At 49.2% G+C, this 20,845-nt stretch overlaps 1 protein-coding gene across 2 annotated transcripts in view; it reads left to right on the forward strand.

Annotated features, from left to right (window-relative positions):
- Window positions 1-680: 680 nt before the first annotated feature.
- Window positions 681-20,845, forward strand: part of Prkag2 (protein kinase AMP-activated non-catalytic subunit gamma 2) — a 242,124-nt gene continuing 221,959 nt past the window's right edge. Inside the window, exon 1 of one of the 2 annotated variants that reach the window (XM_051203229.1) lies at window positions 681-1,383. In XM_051203229.1, the coding sequence (XP_051059186.1) occupies window positions 1,270-1,383 (114 nt within the window). In that variant the 5' untranslated portion in view covers window positions 681-1,269. The remainder of the gene's footprint in view (window positions 1,384-20,845) is intronic. The other variant, XM_051203230.1, reaches the window with a different exon arrangement.

Consider the following 20,845-nt stretch of genomic DNA (forward strand, 5'->3'; position numbering starts at 1 on the left):
ATCTGCAGCTAGTGGCTCAGAAAGGCCCGGGAGCACGTGGGGTGTTCGCCCTGGTTTTCAGGCTCCCATTTCCTCCTGTGGTCTCAGGACCTCAGCTGCGCAGCCTTTGGTAAATATGAAAAGAACCCAGTCGTGGAGAAAAGCCCGCACTCACCTGGCCATAGGCTTCTTTGGATCAGGATGCAGGTCCCCACGCCGCAGGGCGGCGAAGTTCCGCGAAGCAAGTCTGGGTCACCGAGCCACTTGCACCCGGGGCTTCAATAGCAGCGTGGTCGGGGTTTGGGTGTGTTTCTGCCCTAAACAGAGACACTGCAAAACGAGATGGATCAGAAATGAGCTCCGGGTGAGTCCGGAGTCGGCCTGTCTGAGACAGACAAAGTGCACGGCGACCCGGGGGCGGCGTGGAGTGGGACAGTGGCGCCGCACACCGCGCACTTCCTGTTCAACGCGCGCCGCCTTCCACCGCCCAGCGCTCCCGGAGCCTGAGTCTGTGCCAGGTTCGGCCCCTACAGTCCCTCGAGTCCTGGGGGACTCTGCTCAGAGGCCGCCCGGGGCGGGCGCCCTGCCCAATGCTCCCCTAGGGGCTGGGGCGCGCCCTTCGGCCCGGCCCGCAGAACCCAGCCAGCCGCCGCCACAGTTTTCTGCGGCCACGCGCCAGCCCAATTGCGAAGAGCCTTCGCTTTTGCACCTCCTCTTCCCCCTCTGCCCTCCCTCTTGCCTAGAGAGGAGGCCCTCCGGGTCCCAGGCTCCCTGCTGCTTTATTGTGCGGCCCAGGGTTATGCATTTCTATCTAAGCTTCTCTCTCTGGACACCGATTCCATCGAGGCACGAGCACGGGAAGGCTGTTTTCCAAATTGCTGTTGTTAATTGCACCTGCCTGGCCAATTACCTCTGGGAATTTGTGGGAGGAGCCGAGAGGTGGAAAATGTTGCTTCGCTTTGTCGTGGGAGGGAAACTTTGTCACCCAGCACGAGACTTCTGCCACGCGTAACCATAAGCAGCGCGGTCCTGGATTCTGCACTCGATGATTCGGTAGGAGGTAGAGGTCACTCTGACCCGGCATCCCGCGGACCTCCAGCCCCTCGGGTGCCGCCCCGCGTGTTACCTGCGCCACCCGCCCTCCCCGCGGAAGTCCCCACGAGGTGTTTTCAGGGTGGAAGGACAGTCATAAAGAGCGCGCGGCTCCAGTGTAACGGCAGCAGCCCTGGGAGGCAGCGAGGGGACCAAATCCCGGGGACGAGGCACCAGAATTAACTTCTGGCTAAAGTTATGGGAAGCGCAGCCATGGACACCAAGAAGAAGAAAGAGGTTTCCAGCCCTGGAGGGAGCGGCGGCAAGAAAAACCCCAGTTTGAAGAGACGGTCATTACGAGTGCACATTCCGGTGAGTCCCGTTCCCAGAGCTCCAGATTCCCGCAGCGCCGAGGCGGTTAACACGGGACACCCCCCCCCCCCCCCCCGCGTGCCTCCTGTCCCTCCTGTCCCTTCGGGAGGCTGGGGAGGGGGAGGGGCAAGGCCCAAGCTGGGCCGCGGAATCCATGGTTAGATCTCAGTCAGCACTCGCGTGGAGCTCCGGAACTGTCCCGGGCAGGGGCAAGGGCAGGGGTGTCTGCTGGGAAGCGGGGACGCGGAGCGCGCTCCCGAGTGCTTGTAACCTGGTGGAGGACTGGGCGTAGCCCCGGATCTGGCCGGTTCGGGTGCTGGGGAAGGGGGTGGTGAGTCGTGTTGTTTTGCTGAAAAAGGACGGTGTGGACTGCGCTCTGGGGGGGGGGGGGAGGCTGTGCGCCGCCGCCGGGGACCAAGGAAAGGAGTAGTGGGTGGGGACATCGCGGGGGCCACGGTGTGGGTCCACCCCCAAATGGCTCTCCCTCCACACCAATTTCCTCAGGGTTCATTTGAGTCTCGCGGCTGGGGTCCTTTTGCAGTGACTTCCTGGATTTGGCTCCAGGAACATTCTGGGCTTCTGTGGAATTTGAAGGTTAGAGGAGCCCTCATCTATACAGGGCTGTAGCTAACTTCAGCTCAAATCACCACTCTGCCACCTTGATTAGACTTTAGCGACATTGATCTAAATAACCAGAGAGAGCAGCATGCAGAAGAGATTGTTCACAGTGCTGATCACCAATCAGTCTGGCTTGACCTAGAGGGTAGCCCAAGGATGCTGGTTTTCACCTCCATAATGGCTGCATCCTTCGAGATGACCAGCCAAGCAAAGATTTTTACACATGCACATGTTAGGCAGTGTGGTAGAGCACATTCAGCCCCATCATTGCTGATCCCTGTCACAGCATAGGCAGAGCTGGCTTGCCAGGGCTACCTGGTTCTCATTTACCCCCAGGCCCTTCCTTTTAGATGCTCTCTACCACCTTTTAATTCCAGCCCAAAAGTACAATACTGAGTGGAGACTTGGGGCTTGGAGCCCCTACGGCTAATGGGTTCTTTGGGGAGCAGGATGAAGTTGGGTATCTGGGTAAGTCATGAGTCCTGCAGTGACTCAAACAAACAGCAATACGAGTTTTATTTGAGAAAACACTCCTACTTACATTGCCCATGTAAGACATGTTTAACGTTATCATGTGAGCTGGCCCTTTAACCACTTAGCTTATCTTGTTTGTCTCAGAAACTGGTGCCCATTTGCCCACCTTGTAGGAAGGCTGAAATAAAATAATAAATGGGAAAGCTCTTTACAATGTAAAGTGCTGTATACATGTGGTTATTACATGCACACCAGAGTAAAGAAAGAGATCCCAGCACTTAGGAGGCTGACACATGAGGGTTGTTGTAAATCTAAGCCTAGCCTGGGCTACACAGCAAATGGTCTCAATAAGATGAATAATAAAAGTGGGCAAGGAGAGAGGAGGGGACTAAGTAGTGCGTGCCCATTGAGCAAGCCACATTGAACTGAGGCCAAATGGAGAGGCTGATCCCCCACTCTATGTGTGTTTGTCATGGAAGTGGGGTGATATGTGTGACAGTAGAGGGCAAAATCCAGCACCAGCTAAGGGCCTGATAGGCTGAAGGCTGAAAAGCAACATCAAAGCATATTCTTGGCATAACCCAGCCCTTATTGAAAGCAGTGTTCACTCCATTGTCACACAGCTGTTCACCAAATGTGACCAAATGTGACCTATGCCTGATGTTTTCATTAGGATTAGGTTCAGGTCCAAGGGAGAGAGTTCTGTCTCTTAAGAGTGCTTGTATTTACTGGTGGGACCAGAGGCTCCTCATATCTACCCACTAATGGTGACCCAGTGATTCCTGTGCTGGGAGAGGCTGTGAACTAGGGACTTCCAACAGGTCAGTTCCACAACAACTGCTTATGGTGAGACCACATCAGATGCAGAAGGAGATGGTACTTCTAGATCCAGTGCAATGCAGTGCCCGATGGAAGGAAGGGAATGGTCTGAGATCAGATCAAGTAGGACCCTGAAGAAAGGTTACCAGAGAGTAAACAGAAGAGGCCCAATTAAAAATGGATTTCAAACAACATGCATTTTTTTCTTTAACCTTAAGTGTGTCCCATGCTGTGTTTTGAATATACTTGCACTAAAACTGGTCTATTGTTATGCAGACTCCTGTTTAACTGGGCATCCTGTATCTCCTCATACAACCTTGACTCAAAGGCCAGGCTCTGCCAGGCATAGTGGTACACACCTCATCCCAGTACTCTGGAATCAGAGGCCCAGAGATCTCCTTATGCTCAAAGCCAACCTGGTCCTCTCAATGAATTCCAGGCCAGCCAAGACTCAGAAATGGTTTACAAAGACAGAACTGCAGCAAAGACCATGCCCCCTATGCTCAAGCCTGCCCTAAGTCCCCCATATCCTTGTGGGCAGCTTTGGGCATGTGTCTTTCTCCCTATCTAAAAGATTCTTCCCAGCTTTGGCATCTGGTTCAGCTGAATGTGGGGCCACCTCAAGTGCTGGGATAGCGTCTGTGTTGGTTACTTTGGTGCTGAAACAACAGCTCATCTTGTATCTGATCCACAGATGTGAGGCAGGGGTTGGGGCAACTACCAGGGGAACCTGACGCCTATCCCCAGTAACATACCTCCTCCACAAAGCCATACCTTTTCATTCTTCTCAAGCAGTTCTCCCAGCTTGGGGGGGGGCAAGCATTCAAATATAGGATCCTGTGGGGGCTGTTCTTATCTTAGCCATCACAGTACTCAAAGGAAAGACTTCCACCAAGTAGGGTGTCATTGGGTAGACAATTCTGATGTGGATGCACAGACCACTTCAGGAGAATCCAGCAAGATGCTGCTGTTCCCCCCTAGGGACCCGCTTTTTAACATATCCTCATGGCCTGTCTGGCTTCCTCAAACTTCTTTCTTAATCCTTTGCTAACACTGTTTAACTTAAAGTATTCACCAAGACCTAAGCTCTTGTCTGGGAGCTTTTTCAGGGGCCTAGACTGAAGCCATTAAACTTTGAGAAGTAGCCAGACACACCAGCAAGATGAAGTGCTTTGGCTGACTTAAGCAGTCAGAGTCCAGAGCCCTTCTGTAGGGGAAGATAGTTGGGGGATGCTCCCAGGAAGACAGGAAGAAAGACCTGAGCGAGGCAGGACCCTGTGTGACACAAGCTCCCAGAAAGGTTAGGGTCTTCACTTATTACACATTAGTGACAGAACACACATGTTCCTAGCCCTCTTGGGAGAGGAGCTCCTGAAGTCCTTCACTGTCACTGGAGACAAACTAAAATAAGAGGCAAGTCAGAAGGTTGTGGTGGTATAACTGGGCTTGAGTGAGCTCAAGATACTGCCACCTGCTGTGTGCCTAACTTCTCACCCTGCTTGAGGCCACAGGGCCCTTGGTGCTGTTGATGACCTGTGACCACACTCCCTGCAGAGCATAGCAATAGGAATAGTGTTGTGACCCTGGGGTTGGAGGATCAAGTGACAATATGATCTCTGTCCCTCTCACCACTGAAACACCCTGTACTGGAGTCTGAGGAAGACATTTGGTTTTGGCCTTGATAAAACGGTTTGTACATTCTCTTAGATGGCTGGATTTATGGCAGGGCTTACCAACGTGTGGTCTTGAACCAGCTTAAGTATAATAGCACAGTCTAATATGCTTTTAAAAATGTCAAATGCTAGGTGTCAGTCTAAACTACTGAATTGGAATATCTGAGACAAAACCCATGATTTAGTTACTCATTAAGTTCTCCGTGGGATTCTTGCACCTCCTGGTTTAAAACAGTTGGATTCTAGCCTCCATTTCTTCTGTGTGCTTTCCTGTCTTCCCATCCTTTCATCTATTGAGCATTCATCGATGTACTGACTGGTTTAGTGTTCGCTTGACACAAGCTAGAAACATCAGAGAGGAAGGATAGATCCTCCATAAGATCCAGCTGTGAGGCATTTTCTTAATTAGTGATGAGTGGGGAAGGGTCCACCTAATTGTGGGTAGTGCCATCCCTGGGCTCGTGGTCCTGGGTTCTATAAGAAAGCAGGCTGAACAAGCCATGTGGAGCAAACAAGTAAGCAGCATCCCTCCATGGACTCAGCAGCAGCTCTTGATGCCAGGTTCCAACCCTGTCTGAGTTCCTGTCCTGACTTCCTTTGATGCTGAACAGTGATATGGAAGTATAAGTTAAACCTTTTCCTTCCCAACTTGCTTTTGGTCATTTGTTTTATCACAGCAGTAAAACCCCTAAGTAAGACAATTACCTATATGTGATCTATCTAATTTATCCAAGTATCCATGTAATATTTGTGCACCTATCCAAAATCTGTTCATCCATCTATTAATCCAACCATCCATTCATCCAACCATCATCTATCTTTTCATATATTATCTACCCATATAGTCATCATCTATCTAATCTGTCCAAATATTCATGTATCATCTTCATCCATTCATCATCTATCCATGTCTCTTTATATTCAAGTATCCATGTATCATCTACATACCTATCTTATCTGTCATCTCCATCCATCAATCATGTATCCATTGATCGCTGTCTATCCATACATCATCTATATATCTTTTATAAGTCATCTGCACTGTTCATCCATCATTGAGAAGAACTACCCTTTACTACTAATTGACAACGGCAGGATATTTCTGGCTTCCAAATAAAGATTAGCCAGCAGCTGGAGTAGCCAATGTGAGTCAGCATCTTAGGTCATGCTTCAGTAGCTTGGTGCATCTTTGGATGTTTGTGAGCATAAACTCTTAGGGGACCCAGATGTGGGAAGCTTCAGCAGCTCAGTGCTGGGCCCTAGGACTCTCTTTTGGCTTCAGATTTACTAACAAAGCCTGAATGTTGTGTGTCAGTGTCTTCATGTGAAAGATCTGGCCAGTGAATAGGCTTCTTGAATGTGGGTACAGCATGCCAACTGAATGTCAGATGGGTACTGCTGATACATTTGGGGCACTGGAGTTAAGTGGAGACTTTACTTCCACTTTGTTTGTAATATCTATATGTGTCATAGTGCATATATACTAAAATTCATATTATTTAAACAGTATATAAAGAATTATATGTGCATTAACTAATTAATGACATTAGTTAGATTTAGAGATTTAGTTACTAATTTAACTGTACTCAAATTCCTTACACTGTGACCTGTCTAGAGGCAGAGTCTATGGCTCCATGTCCTGAGTCCTATTGTGACCAATAGTCTGGAGAAAGCAATGGATTTGAGGCTACCTGAACTGTGCACTAGACACACAACCATATTGTCCTCTATTAGCTGGCCTTCGTGAAGTCAGCTGGGCATGTGAGTAGAGCTGCCATGTCCCATGGCCCAGCTGAGTTACCAACTGACCCCAGAGCCCAGCACAGACTGTGAACAGATGTAGAATCAAAGCCTGCTGCTTTAAGTCTCCACAGTTTGCCAAATTTAAAAGCAGAAAGCTGTGCAGAGTCTATTAGGTGGCAGGTGCCTACAGTTACCCTTGTAGGACAGTAGGGGCACAGACATCTTGGTGCCATGATGCCCCCAGGCCTTGCACGATGCCTGCTACATAACAGGTTGGACATAAATAAAGCAAGGTGCAGTTCCCCAGTTACCAGACAGAAGAGCAAGCCAGGATCTTCCTGGCTTAGTGTTTGTGCTAATGTTCAGTAATCTTAAGTAGACTATATATCCAGAGCTGACTTAAGAAAGGAGGGCAGAGTGCAACCTGGGAGGAGACAGAGTTACAGCTCACTCCCCTGATGTGTTTCTGCCCCCAGCTCCAGGGTGTGAGTCTCAGAGGGTACATGGCAGGGTCAAGAAAACCAGAGCAGGGTCGGCCCCAGAGCTGCCAACTACTGTGTGGGAAATAAGATTCTGGGACACAGTATAGGCTGATGGATGTTTATTCGGGGAGAAATCACACCAGAAACAGATGACCACCGTGGGTTCCTGCTCCAAGGATGTCCCCTGATGCTCTCTGCAACCCAACAAGGAAGTAAGAGAGAGAGCTGAGGTCCGGACACCAGGCCTAGCCCCCACAGGTCACATCTGCATCTGTATCCACGTCCCAGTGACGTGGTCAGTGCAATAGGTGGGGACAGGGTACATATCTCACTACACCCCACAGCCTTCATCACACGCTCGGGTTTCTCTGAGTTCTGCCGCACTAAGATTCCCATCATAACAGAGGGAACAGTTCAGGGGAACAGCAAAACACGGGAGGTGAGGACCCCTCATGCTGCCCACAGCTCCCCCGTTCCAGGTGACAGGCAACCACAAGGATCTACCCCTCTTGGGTCTAGAGGCCTGAAGGCCAATGCCAAGTTGTTATCAGGGCCATGTTCTCTCTACTGTCTCCAGAGTACTGCCTGGTAGCCCCACAGCTCTTGGCTTGCGGCAGCATCACTCCAACATTGCCTCTGTCTTCATGTGGCCTTTCCCCTCTGGGTGGCTGTGCTCACATTTCTTTTTCTTCTTCTTTAAAGACTGCCAGTCATATAGGATGAGGGCCTACCCTAACAACACCATCTGAGTTTAGCTCCTGGTTTTTTGGTTTTGTTTGTTTGTTTGTTTAAAGATTTATTTATTGTGTTTACAATGCTCTGCTTACATGTCTGCTTCAACACCAGAAGAGGGCACCAGACCGGATTACAGATGGCTGTGAGCCACCATGTGGTTGCTGGGAATTGAACTCAGGACCTTTGGAAGAGTAACCAGTGCTCTTAACCTCTGAGCCATCTCTCCAGCCCTTGTTTGTTTGTTTTTTCAAGACAGGGTTTCTCTGTGGCTTTGGAGCCTATCTTGGAACTAGCTCTTCTAGACCAGGCTGGTCTCAAACTCACAGAGATGCTTCTGCCTCTGTCTCCCAAGTGCTGGGATTAAAGTTGTGCACCACCATTGCCTGGCTTCTGAGTTTAGCTCTTATTTCACATATACCAGTACTATGGTCTAGTACTTCAGTAGCTCTTTTTGGCCCTAGGTACTCTGCTCCTAGGGCTGGGGGTAGTATAGCTCATTGAACTGCCATTTCTGGACCTTCCCATCCGGCACAGAACCAGAACAATCTCGAAAGGGTCCACAGTCACTGTACTTGGCAGCAAATGTGGAGTTCTGTATCTACACATCAGCAGGTTATTTCCCTCTTCCCAAAAGTTCTGCCCTCACCCTGTGGCATCCTTCCTCTTTGCCCTCCTGGCAAAAGAGGAAGTCATTATAAGATTGCCCTCCCACAGAACTTCAGTGCCTAAGGACCACTGCCTGACAAGCTTCCCTTGGTGAGGGTGGGCCTCTGCCTCACAGAAAAGCAGTTGGAAATCTGAGGCTTCTGAGAGCAAATTGGTCTCTGTTGAACATTCATCAGCAATTTCACTGCCCAGCTAGAGAACACCAAAACATCAGGGCCCTGGCAGGAGCCTTGTGGCTCAGATGCTTTCCCATGGGTCTGTGGCAAGCCATGAGTTGGCAGAGAAGGCTTCCTGTCAACAGGAAGCAAAGGATGGAGGTTTGGGTATTTTCTAAGCAGGTAGAGGAAGAGATGAGTACAATTTGAGTGAATGAGCAGTGTGCTGGAGGTGCTTCCCTGCTTGGGGGTGGGGGCATGCACAGCCAGCTGACTTTCTGGCTGCAGATGCATACCATGGGTGGCAGTGGAGACTCTTGAGAGTCCCTGTGGTTAAACCCAAGGGATGTAATTCCCTTCTCACGTGGGTCCACTATCATCCGAGTGAGGTCACAGCTGATTGACCAAGCATGAAGGCCTGTTCTAACATGATGCTCAGCACTTTTTTTTATGGGCCTGAGTGCTGCATTTCAACAGATGCTGACAGGTTTGGGGTTGCTGAGATTGGTGGGGTGCCTAAGGAAGAAATGGGAAGCCTGGGTGTTTCTCCGGTGGTTGAGTTCGAGGAAGTAGACATGGGAATGGAGGAAGCCAAGAGTGCTAGAGTTGGGAGGGTGCCTCACTAGGCTCTTCCAAGTGTCTGGAGTGCCCACAGAAGCAAAAGGCACAAGAAACTGAACATCCCAACAGGGAGCTGAGTGGATCAGAGGGAGGATAGGGGAAATGAGAGAGAAAACAGCTGCCAAGAAGCATCACTTCAGAGCCCATTTGTTTTTCAGAAAAATTTCCAGGCTACAAACTGATCGTAATGTTACCTAAATGAAGTATGGGCCGAGGAAGAGGCAATAACAAGCAGAAAGTGTCTTCACGCCTTTCCAGTCTGTCCAGTTAGTCTTGTGTTTCGTCAACTATAACAGTACATAGTCCTCAGTGGAGACTAGTAATAGCAACACCTTTTTCTAGGTTTTATTTGAGGGAGGGTCACTGAAAGAAAGTAGACAAAGAAAGATATCCTCACAGCACAGGGCAACAAGAGCACCCAGTGTGGAAGATACGAGATCTTCTGTGCTGGACTGCTCACTTGCCAGTTCAGTGCCAGATAAGTCCTTGGTAGAAGACGACTTCAGGACTCAAGTATCTGCCTACTCTCCAGTAGTTAGAACCTGTTTCTATCAACAGGGACCAGGTCTGAGCAGGACATGAGAGTATGGAGCTAGGTGAGAGTGACATTTTACTGCAATTGTTCATATTACTCACCAGGCAGGAACGGATGGACCACCTGTGACATGGGCAAGAGACAAGTGAATTCAGCTCTAAGGTCACACCTGGGAGCCCTGGACTTGGGGATCTGCCCATCCTTCTCTTTGTATGTACTCTGTGCTATGCTGTTCCGTGGAGGTCCTTGCTCTCTGTGTACCACAGAGTCTAAGAAGAAAATTCAGATTGGTTCTCCAGCTGCCCATGCCTTCCTTGGGTCTAGGTGATCTTTAAGGGACCACATGTGAGGGTTGGAGGAGAGGTACCAGGGGAGCTGGTTCTCCCAAAGGCAGGCATTTGATAGCAGCCTGTTTCTTTCAGCAAAGATGAAAGTGTCTGAGGTGGTATTTTGGCCCTGGAGAGAAGCCAGGATTAGAACAGAAAGGTTGTTTGTCTCCACACCACTCTTGCTTGTTAAATGTAGTTTGAGATTTCTGAAATGGCCTTAGGACACAAGTAATAAAATATTCTCAGCTGTAAGACAGAGAAACACTGGACAGTAGGAGCAAATGTCTAAGAGCAGAACTTGGCCAGGTGGCCTCCTGTTGGATTGCTGAGTACCAGCCAGGAGAAGTAGCCCAAAGGGTGTGTGGTGCTTCCTGGGAACCCAGAGAGAACAGAAACTTCAACCTGGACCAGCCTGCCTGTGTTATGACCCACCATGGTCTCGTGGCATGCTAGTAGCAAACCAGGGGCTCAAACTTGGGTCTTCTATTATAATCAAGTTGAGTAGAGAGGGATATTTCTCAAGGCTACAGGTGAGGTCCACCTGCTTGGCTCATGCACCCTGCTTCTTGGTCAGAGGTCATAAGATAGCCTCAACCAATGGCAACCAAATAGTTCTGTTTTGTGCTAGCTCAAAGCAACAGTTGGGACAGAGGTGAGCACAGGCTGCAGGCTGTCCTGAGGTGTTTTGGACTGTTCTCTGACTTCTGTGGTTATGCCAATCAGTACCAGTGTTCAGGAAAGGGCCAAGGTGGAGTCCCATGGGTAGCAACACTGGTTCAGGATTGACTGCTGTGATGAGGTCAAGATTGCACATTTGTCTCTGTTTCTCATTAAATGATGACACACACCTTCAGTGACTGGGTTCCCTTCCTTGAGGTTTTCCTTGACCCATGATTCTGTAATTTAGCTTTGGCTCTGCAGTGGTGGGAGAGGAGAGCAAGCTGAAGCAGACAAACAAGCTGTGAAGCAGTTACCACAACTGTCCCAGCCAGCCCCCAGGGACATCTGAAACTTGGATGCCCTTTGGAGTTGCCTCTGGGTAGAGGAGAGAAGGCTGAGCCTTTGTGTTCATGGCCCTAGGGAAGAGGAGAAAAGTTGGGCAAGGTGTTAACTGAGTGTTAGCAACTTCCTTTTCTGAGCCTAATTGCTTTTCTCTGATGTGTCTGCCAGTCTCCTTAATTAGACCCTAAGCTCCTGTAAAGATGACAAGTATGGATTCCCAGGTCAGCCTAGAGGAAGTGCCTCCTACACCACTACCCCTGATGTTCATGGTGCTAGAGAGAATGAGGAAGTGTCCACCACAGCTGAAGTGGAATCAACAAAACCAAGACAGTCTTTGAGAACCAAAATGTTTAGCTATCTTTAGGAATTAATGTCTCAAAATCTGAGTGAATCCATTATTTACTAATCTTACGGAAACCACTTATTGAAAGAGAGGAGCCAGGGAAATGGCTCAGGTAGTAAAGTGCTTGCAGTGAAAGCTCAAGGACCTGAGTTAATCCCCAAGCTTATGTAAAAACAAACAAACTAGGTGTGGTGACATGTACATATACTTGAGGAGGCAGGGGCGGTGAGTCTCTGGGGCTTGCTGGACAGCCAGCCTGGCTGAATCAGTGAGCTCCAAGGTCAGTGAGAGGTGGGGACAACTGAGAAGACACTTGGGCTTGATCTCTCTCTCTCTCTCTCTCTCTCTCTCTCTCTCTCTCTCTCTCTCACACACACACACACGTGAAATTTTCAGCCATATTGCATCTTGTAGACTTAATGAGAGGACGTATCTTGGGAACATCTTTGTGTCTCTGTCTTTTCCCTTTCATCTCCTACCTGGGAAAGTTGTTTGGGTCTTTTGCTCAAGCTAATTGACAAGAAGCAGCACTCCTACTCTGCCAGGAGGTGTTTTGGTGACAGGACAATCCTTTGATTGGAAGCTGGTCTGGCACCTAGCCTAACAAACAGAAGGAGGAAGGGGCCCTTGGCACCAGCCCTTAGCCTCACCAGCCCCTGGTACTGTAGGAGGTGGTCCAGCCACCTGCTGAACTCCAGCAGGGACTTGGCTGCTACTCCTTGCAGTTCCTCAAGACCAGAATCTTGGCGCGAGCAGGGGAGTGGGATGGTGCTCACCCTATCCACAGAAGGCATGCATAGCTGAGTGAGAACACATGTGGGAATCAGGGACAAAACTGCAATCTCGGCATTAGGGTTTGTCCCCTCCAGCTCACGATCTCTCTCACTTCTGACCCTGGTATTTGGGAGTTGGTTTTCTTACATGTAAAATGAGAATAATGATCCCATCACAGGACTGAGAAGTATAAAGTGAGTTTCCATGGCAAATGGGCAAGACATGGGAGTTGTAGAAGTGTTTCCCCCACCAGAAAGCTACCTAAGAACACAGCTGAGGTCACCAACCCAGCAGGGATCCTGGGGTGGCCCAGCTTAAGAACATTGTGGAGGAAGACACTGTCATATGGACATTCTAGTGTGTGTTTGGTCTTATCCAGTGCAAAGCTTTGGCTAAATACATTTTTAGATTTATCTAGCAGCTCTCCTTACTTAGGTGGAGATAGGCCCAGGGCTTAGAGGGAAAGCTGCCTTGAGGTGTGGGCTGAGGTATTGAGCCCTGAGTTAGAGAGCACAGAAATATGTCCACATCCTAGGAACTTGAGGGCCACATCATGGAGTGCTTTCTCAGGAGTTGTAGTGGCTCAGTGCATGGGGAGATTGTGAGTACCCTCTGGGGACAGTCACAGGCCAGGAGAAGGCTATGAGGACACAGGAGAGTGGCCTTAACCTCATTCTTCGTTCTAGCATGCTGACTTGAACAAGTTCTGGGACCTCAAATTTCTACCTGGCACCATAATATGGTTTCTGTCTAAATGAGTACAGGGGATACTTAGTTGTCACATTAGTCAACATGAAGCACAGTGAAGAGAGCACTCTGTCCAGGCTTAGCCCTGGACAGAGAGTAGGACTCGTGACCTAATGTTAACTCTCAGCTTCTATTAGGAATCAAGAGAATAAATAGGATGGTGCCATTCTGGGCCTTGGCAGCAGGTATGGCCTGGAGTCTTTAATGTCCACTGCCCTGCACTCATCCCTGGGAATTTAGTCCTCCCCATCTGCTCACTTCTGCCCGCATCTGAGACATTTCCTTTAGCTATATGAGACAAAGGCAACACACTGGGCTCCATCCTCAAGTGACAGACCTTGGCTCCTCCCAGTACCTCGCTCTGTCTTCTCTCTCTTTCTGTCTTTCTTTTCGAAACAGAGTTTCTCTGTATATCCCTGGCTGTTCTGGAACTCACTCTATATCCAGGCCGACCTTGAATTTAGAGATCTGTCTGCCTCTGCCACCTGGATGCTAGGATTAAAAGTGTGAGCCACCACTGCTGGCTTGCTTGTCTTTACAGAGGCATACCACGGGTCAAGCAACTGTCCATTGCTTTGTTCTCAGGTTTTATTGACACATCTGGTTGTACAGTTTTGAGTTTACTACCTCATGCAGCTGGGCTCCGTTGTGGCTTTCTCCTGACCCAGTGACCCCACTCTCTCCCCAGAACCACGGCTCCCTGAGCAGCACCAGCAGTGCCCTTACTTCTATTTGCACTGGACCTGTCTTCCCCAAACTTCCTGTGACAGGCTTGAGAAACACTTGGTCAGTGACCAACTCCTTTTCATTGGGTTTCTAGAATTTTTTTTGGTCTGAAAAGTCTAAAAATTCTGAATCATTGAGGCCAGGGGTATTCAGGCCTGCTGTTGATTCTGACTCGGATAAGCAGGAAAGGCCTCTGGGAGTGAAACTAGTACCACACCACTCCAGCATTCAGGTTCCATGTGTTGTCACAACTCCTCTCTGTGCATCCCCATCTTGGACATTGCCTAAGTATGCCTTGGTGTCTGCCAAAGTTTAGAGGACGACAGATACATCTCAGCCTTAGAAAACTTATGGAAGTAGCCATGGTGAATTGTATCAGCATCAGACACGGTGTGGTCCAGGATCAGTGGGGAGGCAGGACAAGGTCAGACAAAAGTCATTCTGCAGAGACTGAGTGCCCTGGGCTGCCCCTCCCACCACCTCTTATACAGGCCCGTTCCATCCCTGCAGTGGCCATGTGAGTGATGCTACTCCTGTCTCCATTATGCAAGAGGGGGAATCTGTAAACAGGCCATATAGTAGGGGCAGCAAGGCCAGGCATCAAGCCGGAGCTGTCTGGCACCTGAGCCTACATGCTGAACCACTGTGCTGAACAGACAGATGGTGCTGGGAGGCAGTGTGCAACCTGAGAAAATGCGTGGAGGGAAGAGTGTTCATTTCCAACAATTTTTACAGACTGATTTATAGATGTCCTCAGTCCCCCCACCCACTAGTCCCTCCAGCTGCTGCTGGGTTTGCAGCCTAGAGCCAGGTGAACCCCTGCATGTGCCTTGTTCCTTGTTTTCACTGATCTCAGTAAGTCTCAGCACTCTGGCAGTTGGGAACCAGCAGAAAGGGAAGGTCCTCAATATCACTCAGCCAAAGCCAATGGCATTTTGCAGCTCTGATCTCTCCTGTCATCTTCCACACAGCACTGTATGTTCATTACCTTCTTTGCCAAGAAGACCATTTGCCTAACTAGTACTTGAATTTCCCTCTCATTAAGAATCCTCAGGTCTTCAGTGGGCATGTTTTATGAGAGTGAGGCATCCTGGGCTCTCTGGGAATAGGCATGGGGCTTCAAATGGTTCCCCCTCCAATATTGCCTCCAGTAACTATGCTGGCTTTCTCTCTTTGGATCCCTTAGAGAATACTACCTTCTGTACTAAGACTTGGGGCTATAACCCAGCAGTGTCTTTCACTACCATCTTCCTTTTTCCTTTGTTCATCTCTCTTCCTTTCTTTCTCTTCTGTTTCTCTACCTGCCTCTTTCCATCCTTTATTTTGTCTCTTAAGAGCCAAATTTCACCAGGCTGGAAAAACCTGCCTTCTGACCCAGTTCTAGTGCCTGGTGTGGCTGCAGAGGCCAACCCCGGGCGGGCAGGCTCCTCTGGGACTCAGTGAAGCTGCATCTTAGACCCTGGGTTATCTTTGAAAGGGGTTACACTCTGGTCTTTGCTGGACACTGTTCAGCACTTGGCACTATGCCAGACTCTTTCAAAGTTCTGTTACTCAGACTATCACAGCTTGACCTGGTTCTGCTTCTTGCCCAATTTTATAACCAGGGAAATAGAGGCACAGATGGGATGAGTCATTTGCCCAAGGGACACAGCTGGTGAGGGCAGAGACGATGTTTGAACCAGTAGGTTGTCTCTTAAATCTACAGTTTCTCCAGCAAAAGTTCTTTTTGCTCCCCCTGCACATCCTACTTGGGAGAGATAAAGAAAGCAAAAAAATATCTCCCTAAGAGCTTCCAACCCCACAAGAAGGGCAAACTGCATCTGAATTGATGTGGCCTGGCACACCTACTCTGGTTTCCTTTGTATTGTAGGCCTTCAGTTAGTGTGTGATGAGAAATAGGGGCTTGGAGATCTGGATTCTCCCCTGCTGCCCATCTCACTAACTGGGTGACTAGACAGGCTCCTTGGTGTCTCTGAACTAGCGAAATGGCAGTTGGAATATCTCCTGAGGGTTGTCATGAAAATGCAAAAGGTACATAAGAGGAACCTACCAGAAGCAAACTTGAGCAAATTATGACTTTTTTAAAAAAATCATCTTTCTTGCACTAAAGTTGTATCTCAGGTGTTAGAGTGTTTGCCTACCATGCACAAAGTCCAGGGTTCAATCTCCAGCACTGCTCAAACTGAGTGTAGAGATGTATGCCTGCAATCTCAGCACTTTGGAGATAGAGGCAGGAAGACTGAGGTCATCCTCAGCTAGCTATCTGGCAAGAGCAGTATGTGTGTGTGTGTGCGTGTGTGTGTGTATGTGTGCACGTGCGTGCGTGCATGTGTGTGTGTGTGTGCGTCCTCATTGCTGCTGTTTTCATTCTCTCAGTCTTTCTTTCTCATTTTACCACACTGTGCCTTCCTTTTGGTAGTGGAGACTGTTAATAACTGTTATGGAATGAAGACACTTTTATTTAAGCAAGCAAACAAGCCATCTCCATGGGATCCATATGGTAGAGATGTGGACGTGGTTCTGCCCACGGGCTCCCATCCCCATCCTGTCCACCCACTTTTCCCTATGGTGCAGTCACATGCACCTGTCTGCCTGCTGCTACTTTGTGAGTGGAAGCCTCCCAGGGACAGCATGGGTGTGAACCCATGCATGTGGGCCTAGGCATGCCCCCTTGCTCTGACACTCTTTTTCTCTTGCTGTGACCTTTGGCACGGTCCCTTGCTGCCCACTCTCCCTCAGGCAGTGGTATGAGAATCTCCAAACATATGGCCCATGAGCCATGCACCCTGATTCTTGGCTGTCACCGCACCCTAAGTTCTGGCCCTGGGACCAGAAGTGCTTAATTGTAGTCTTTACTTGGCTCTGTAAACGAGGCCCTGTCCGAGAGCCCTGTGGCCTTGCCGTAAGTGGTCTTCAGGGGCCCTCGGATCCCTCAGGTTCTGTGTCCATGCCTCTTGGTAGCTAGATTCCCATTGCCTGGCTTTGGCAGGGATGTCACATAGCTCTTGTGCCTGGCCACCCAGAATCTGCCTCCAAGTACTTTGACACAGCAGAGAGGTTACCCAGAGGTGTTCAGGAGGCCTTGAACAAAGAGGTACTGTGGCCTTGGGCCTCACGTGCAGCCATGATGGAGGTTAGACCTTTCTAAACTCATTCCCTCAAACCTTAAAACATGATATATGCTTCTAGATACTGGGGGGTCATATCTGTATGTATCTCTGTGTGTGTGTGTGTGTGTGTGTGTGTGTGTGTGTGTGTGTGTGTATCTGTGTGTGTTTAGGCATGTATTAGTAGGGAGACCATGTAAAGAGACATGCACACTGTAGTATGATCTAGGCTCCAAATACAAAATTTAGATACTTTGTGTTTTAAATCAGTTAAAGTTCATCTCTGCTCTCCTATCTAGTAGGAACAGCAAGACTGACCATACAGAACAGGAGTGGGACAGAGTTTGCCTTTGGGTTCTCAGCTAGACATCCAGGTGTCCCTTGCAGGAGAGTGAGGGTGAGTAGTAGGCCCTGCATGGAGGTCCCAGCATCCTTACCTATGAATCAAGAGGCCTTAGGTTCTGCTGTGTAGTGTGGTCTGATAGGAAGGGCCAGAGTTGAGGTCAGAGGCCCTGGTGTGAGTCTGTTTGCTGAGCAGTGACACACAGTGGGTGATAGCAGATTAACCTGTGGCCTGTCCAATAGGTGACCATGTGTATACCTGAAAACAGAGTTCAACCACACGTGGCTCACCCACCGCATGGCCTGATAGAAACATTTAAACAGCTGATTTGAAAATGCAAACCATCCATCAACAACCCTGTCATCTTGCCGTCCATGTCTGCTAATTTCACTTCCTTTTTCCAGGAACTTGTTATACTCATCCAGCAGTAGGCCTTTCCTCCTTCTTCCAGAAGGCCATGCCTAAGGGTAGCCCAGCCCTCGGTGGCCTTGTCGTGATCACAATTGGTTTTTAAAAAATTCAAGTAGAAAAAAAGTTCCCTCCTGACATTTCCAGGGTGACAAAGGACTTCAAGGGAGAGAGGGAAAGGTACACCAAAGACTCCAGACTCTCAGAGGGAGCCCTAGGGACTCCATTTTGTGAGAGGAGGTTAACATTTGTTAGAGCCGGAATGGCGAACCAGTGTGGGCTGCGCTGCACTCTCTCTCTCTCTCTCTCTCTCTCTCTCTCTCTCTCTCTCTCTTCTCTCTCCTCTCTCCTCCTCCTCTTCTTCTTCTTTATTGCTGCTGGAATAAAAGAGGTAGGAGAGCAGGGAGGGAGAGAGGTCAAGGTCTGAGGGCTCCTCAGAGCTCTAGGCAGGTGGCAACATCCACAACTTACAGAGCACTCAGTTGTGTGCCAAACATTTCTCTACTGGTCCTGGCATTGTCCTCCCAGACATCCTCCCTAGCAGCCATTCAAGACACAAGTGTTCATGATGTAGCTGGGTTTCTGTGTGACCCTGGGTATCTTGATGCTTATCAAGGCCCTAAACATCCCTTGCTATGGTTAATAATCTGGAGAGAGACCCTAGAATATCTCCCAGGCAACAGATGTGTCTCCTGCTCTTCCAAGGGTCACAGTCTTGGTGTTCTCTTTATTCCTACTGTAGTACACATGCTAATGGTATCTCATTCTGCCCTGGAACCCCATGCCCCATGGATCTGTCTGCTCATGGATAAAGCTGCGTCCATGTTTTCATGTTTTCTAGACTCTGGGAATAGAATATGAGGGAGAAGGAATAGCCGAGAGCCCTCCTGGGAACTCTTTCGAGTTAGCTCTGCCCACTCTTCACTGGTGGCTATCTTGCTAGCTGCCCCTCCCATGGATGAGCAGGAGGGCCTAGCTTCCTCTCTTGCTAACCCACCCAAGGGGTGGAGTGTAGCAGTCTGTGTTTTGGAGACAGTAGACAGAAGACATGTACATGTCAAGAAGAAAATAGATTAAGATGTGTGGAATGTGAGATCTGGAGGGATCTCTGGGTAAGGAAGATGTCTTGTGCTTTTTTCTGGAAGCATCTACTGTGGCCCTTGTTCTTCTCCAGTAAACAGTGTGATGGGCTTAGGAATGATCTCCCTTGGGTGTCAAGGGTTAATGGTTAAACAATGAGGAGGAATCCAAAAGCCAGCAAGTTTTGCTGAGCTGGGAGCATGGAGATGTCCCTGGGCAGTCTGCTCTGGAGAGAAGCCAAGCATCCATGGCAGAGTGAACATCAGGGCCGCTCAGACCTGTTGTACATAACACAGATCCACACCCCATTGTCCAGCCTCATACCCAGGATCACAGACAGCCGCTGTCATTGGCAGAGGTGTAGTATAGGGAGGGAGGGGGACGGACAGGCAGGTTCCAGAAGGGGAAGTGGTTTAGCAAAAGCAGAAGCTGCTTGTATGCCAAAGACGCCAAGCCCACAGGCCTCAGAAGAGAACTCTGAGCAAGCTCATTGAGGTAGCAGAAGTCTGTCCACTTCTGGAAAGCCATGTCCCTGCTGCCACAGGAAGAGACTTGGCCCTCTTATTGTGACCTGACTGGATTCCAACGTGTGCTATAGTCTCTGTCTCCCTGGTGTCGGGTTTGTTTGGTTTTCCATGCCCCCACCCCCACCCCAGGCCAATTGTGTCCGTGGTGACAGTAAGTGGCTCATTTTCTGTTGATGTTCAGACACTGAAAAGCAAGGAACTTAACACACTGCTGTAGGAAAGACAGCCTGAACCCTGATAGTGTCATAGCTGCTGCCCAAGGGCTTCTCCTAACACCGACAGACTTTGCTTCCAACAGGATTGTCAGAAACCAAGGGTGGGGGGACAGATTGGTCTTTAGCATCTTCCTTAATCTCCCTGGCATCAGACAGACTTAGAACTCAGTGACTCCAAGCTAGGAAGATGGCTCATGGGTAAAGTGCTTGCCAGCCTAGCCTAATGAATGAGCCTCGGTTCCCCAGTAAGAAACCCTATCTCTAAAAACAAGGTAGATGGCTCCTGAAGAACTACACTTGAAGTTGACCTTTGACCTCCACACACATACCCATAGGAACATCCACTGCTGTCCACCCCACTTGTCCCTGCCCTGCCACACAAAACACCTCAGTGACTTGAACTAATTTACTCTAGCATTGTGTCTGGCAGCTAGTTGTGGGTGAGGCAGAGCCAGATGAAGGAGCATCTTTCCCTAATGCATGATGATGGAGGTAGCAGGAGAAGAAGAGTAAGACTTTAGAGTCTGGGGATCTGCCCATCTGATTCAAACCTCAGCTCAGGGTTCCTCAGCTTGGAGAGCCTTGGCCTGTTTACCCAGCAGGGCCAATGGCTTCCCTTGAGCCTTGGTTTCCTACCTCCTACAGGAGGCTCTGCTTTTCCAGATGCCCCTTCTTCTCTCCCTAGGGAGCACTGCATCTACTGGCTAGTTTCTTTGTAACTTCAATAAGGAGGCACATTGGACCCTATCTTTCAGTATAAGGTGCCCATGTGGGCATGTCTCCCTTATCAGAGAGTTTATGTTGAATTATGGGTTAAGGTAAAAGTTTTCAGCCACAGGTCTCCAGGTGGTTGACAGAAGTACTGAAAATGGATATGCAAGGGCATGGCTGCCACCTTCGTCTTGCTACTGTAGACCCTGCAGGCCCAGTCTCCTCACCACCATTGCCCATTCCCTGCATTCCCACAGCACTGCGTATCCTATGTAGGAGCCACAGAGTCCAGCAGACACTCTAGACGGCCACAGCATGTTCTGGAAACTGGCAGGTGGCAGGGTGGGATGAGGCGAGAGGAATGAGGTTCCTCAGATTATAGCTGTCAAGATTAAAACAAAACAAAACAAAACACCCACAACTCTCACCTCAAAGGAATAAGAGTTAGTTTATTCTAGAGCCAAATATGAGTGACCATGGCCTGGGAACACAGCTTTAGGTCAACCCAAACTCCATGTTCCCGTGTTGTAAGTTTGATGAACTTTTTATAGTAACAGAACAAAGAAGGTCATAAGGAGGCACTGTTCAAATGTGTTGGTGGGAACATCAGGTAGACAGGTCACTGCCAT

Source organism: Phodopus roborovskii, unplaced genomic scaffold (genome assembly GCF_943737965.1).
Source record: "Phodopus roborovskii unplaced genomic scaffold, PHOROB, whole genome shotgun sequence".
NCBI lineage: Eukaryota > Metazoa > Chordata > Mammalia > Rodentia > Cricetidae > Phodopus > Phodopus roborovskii.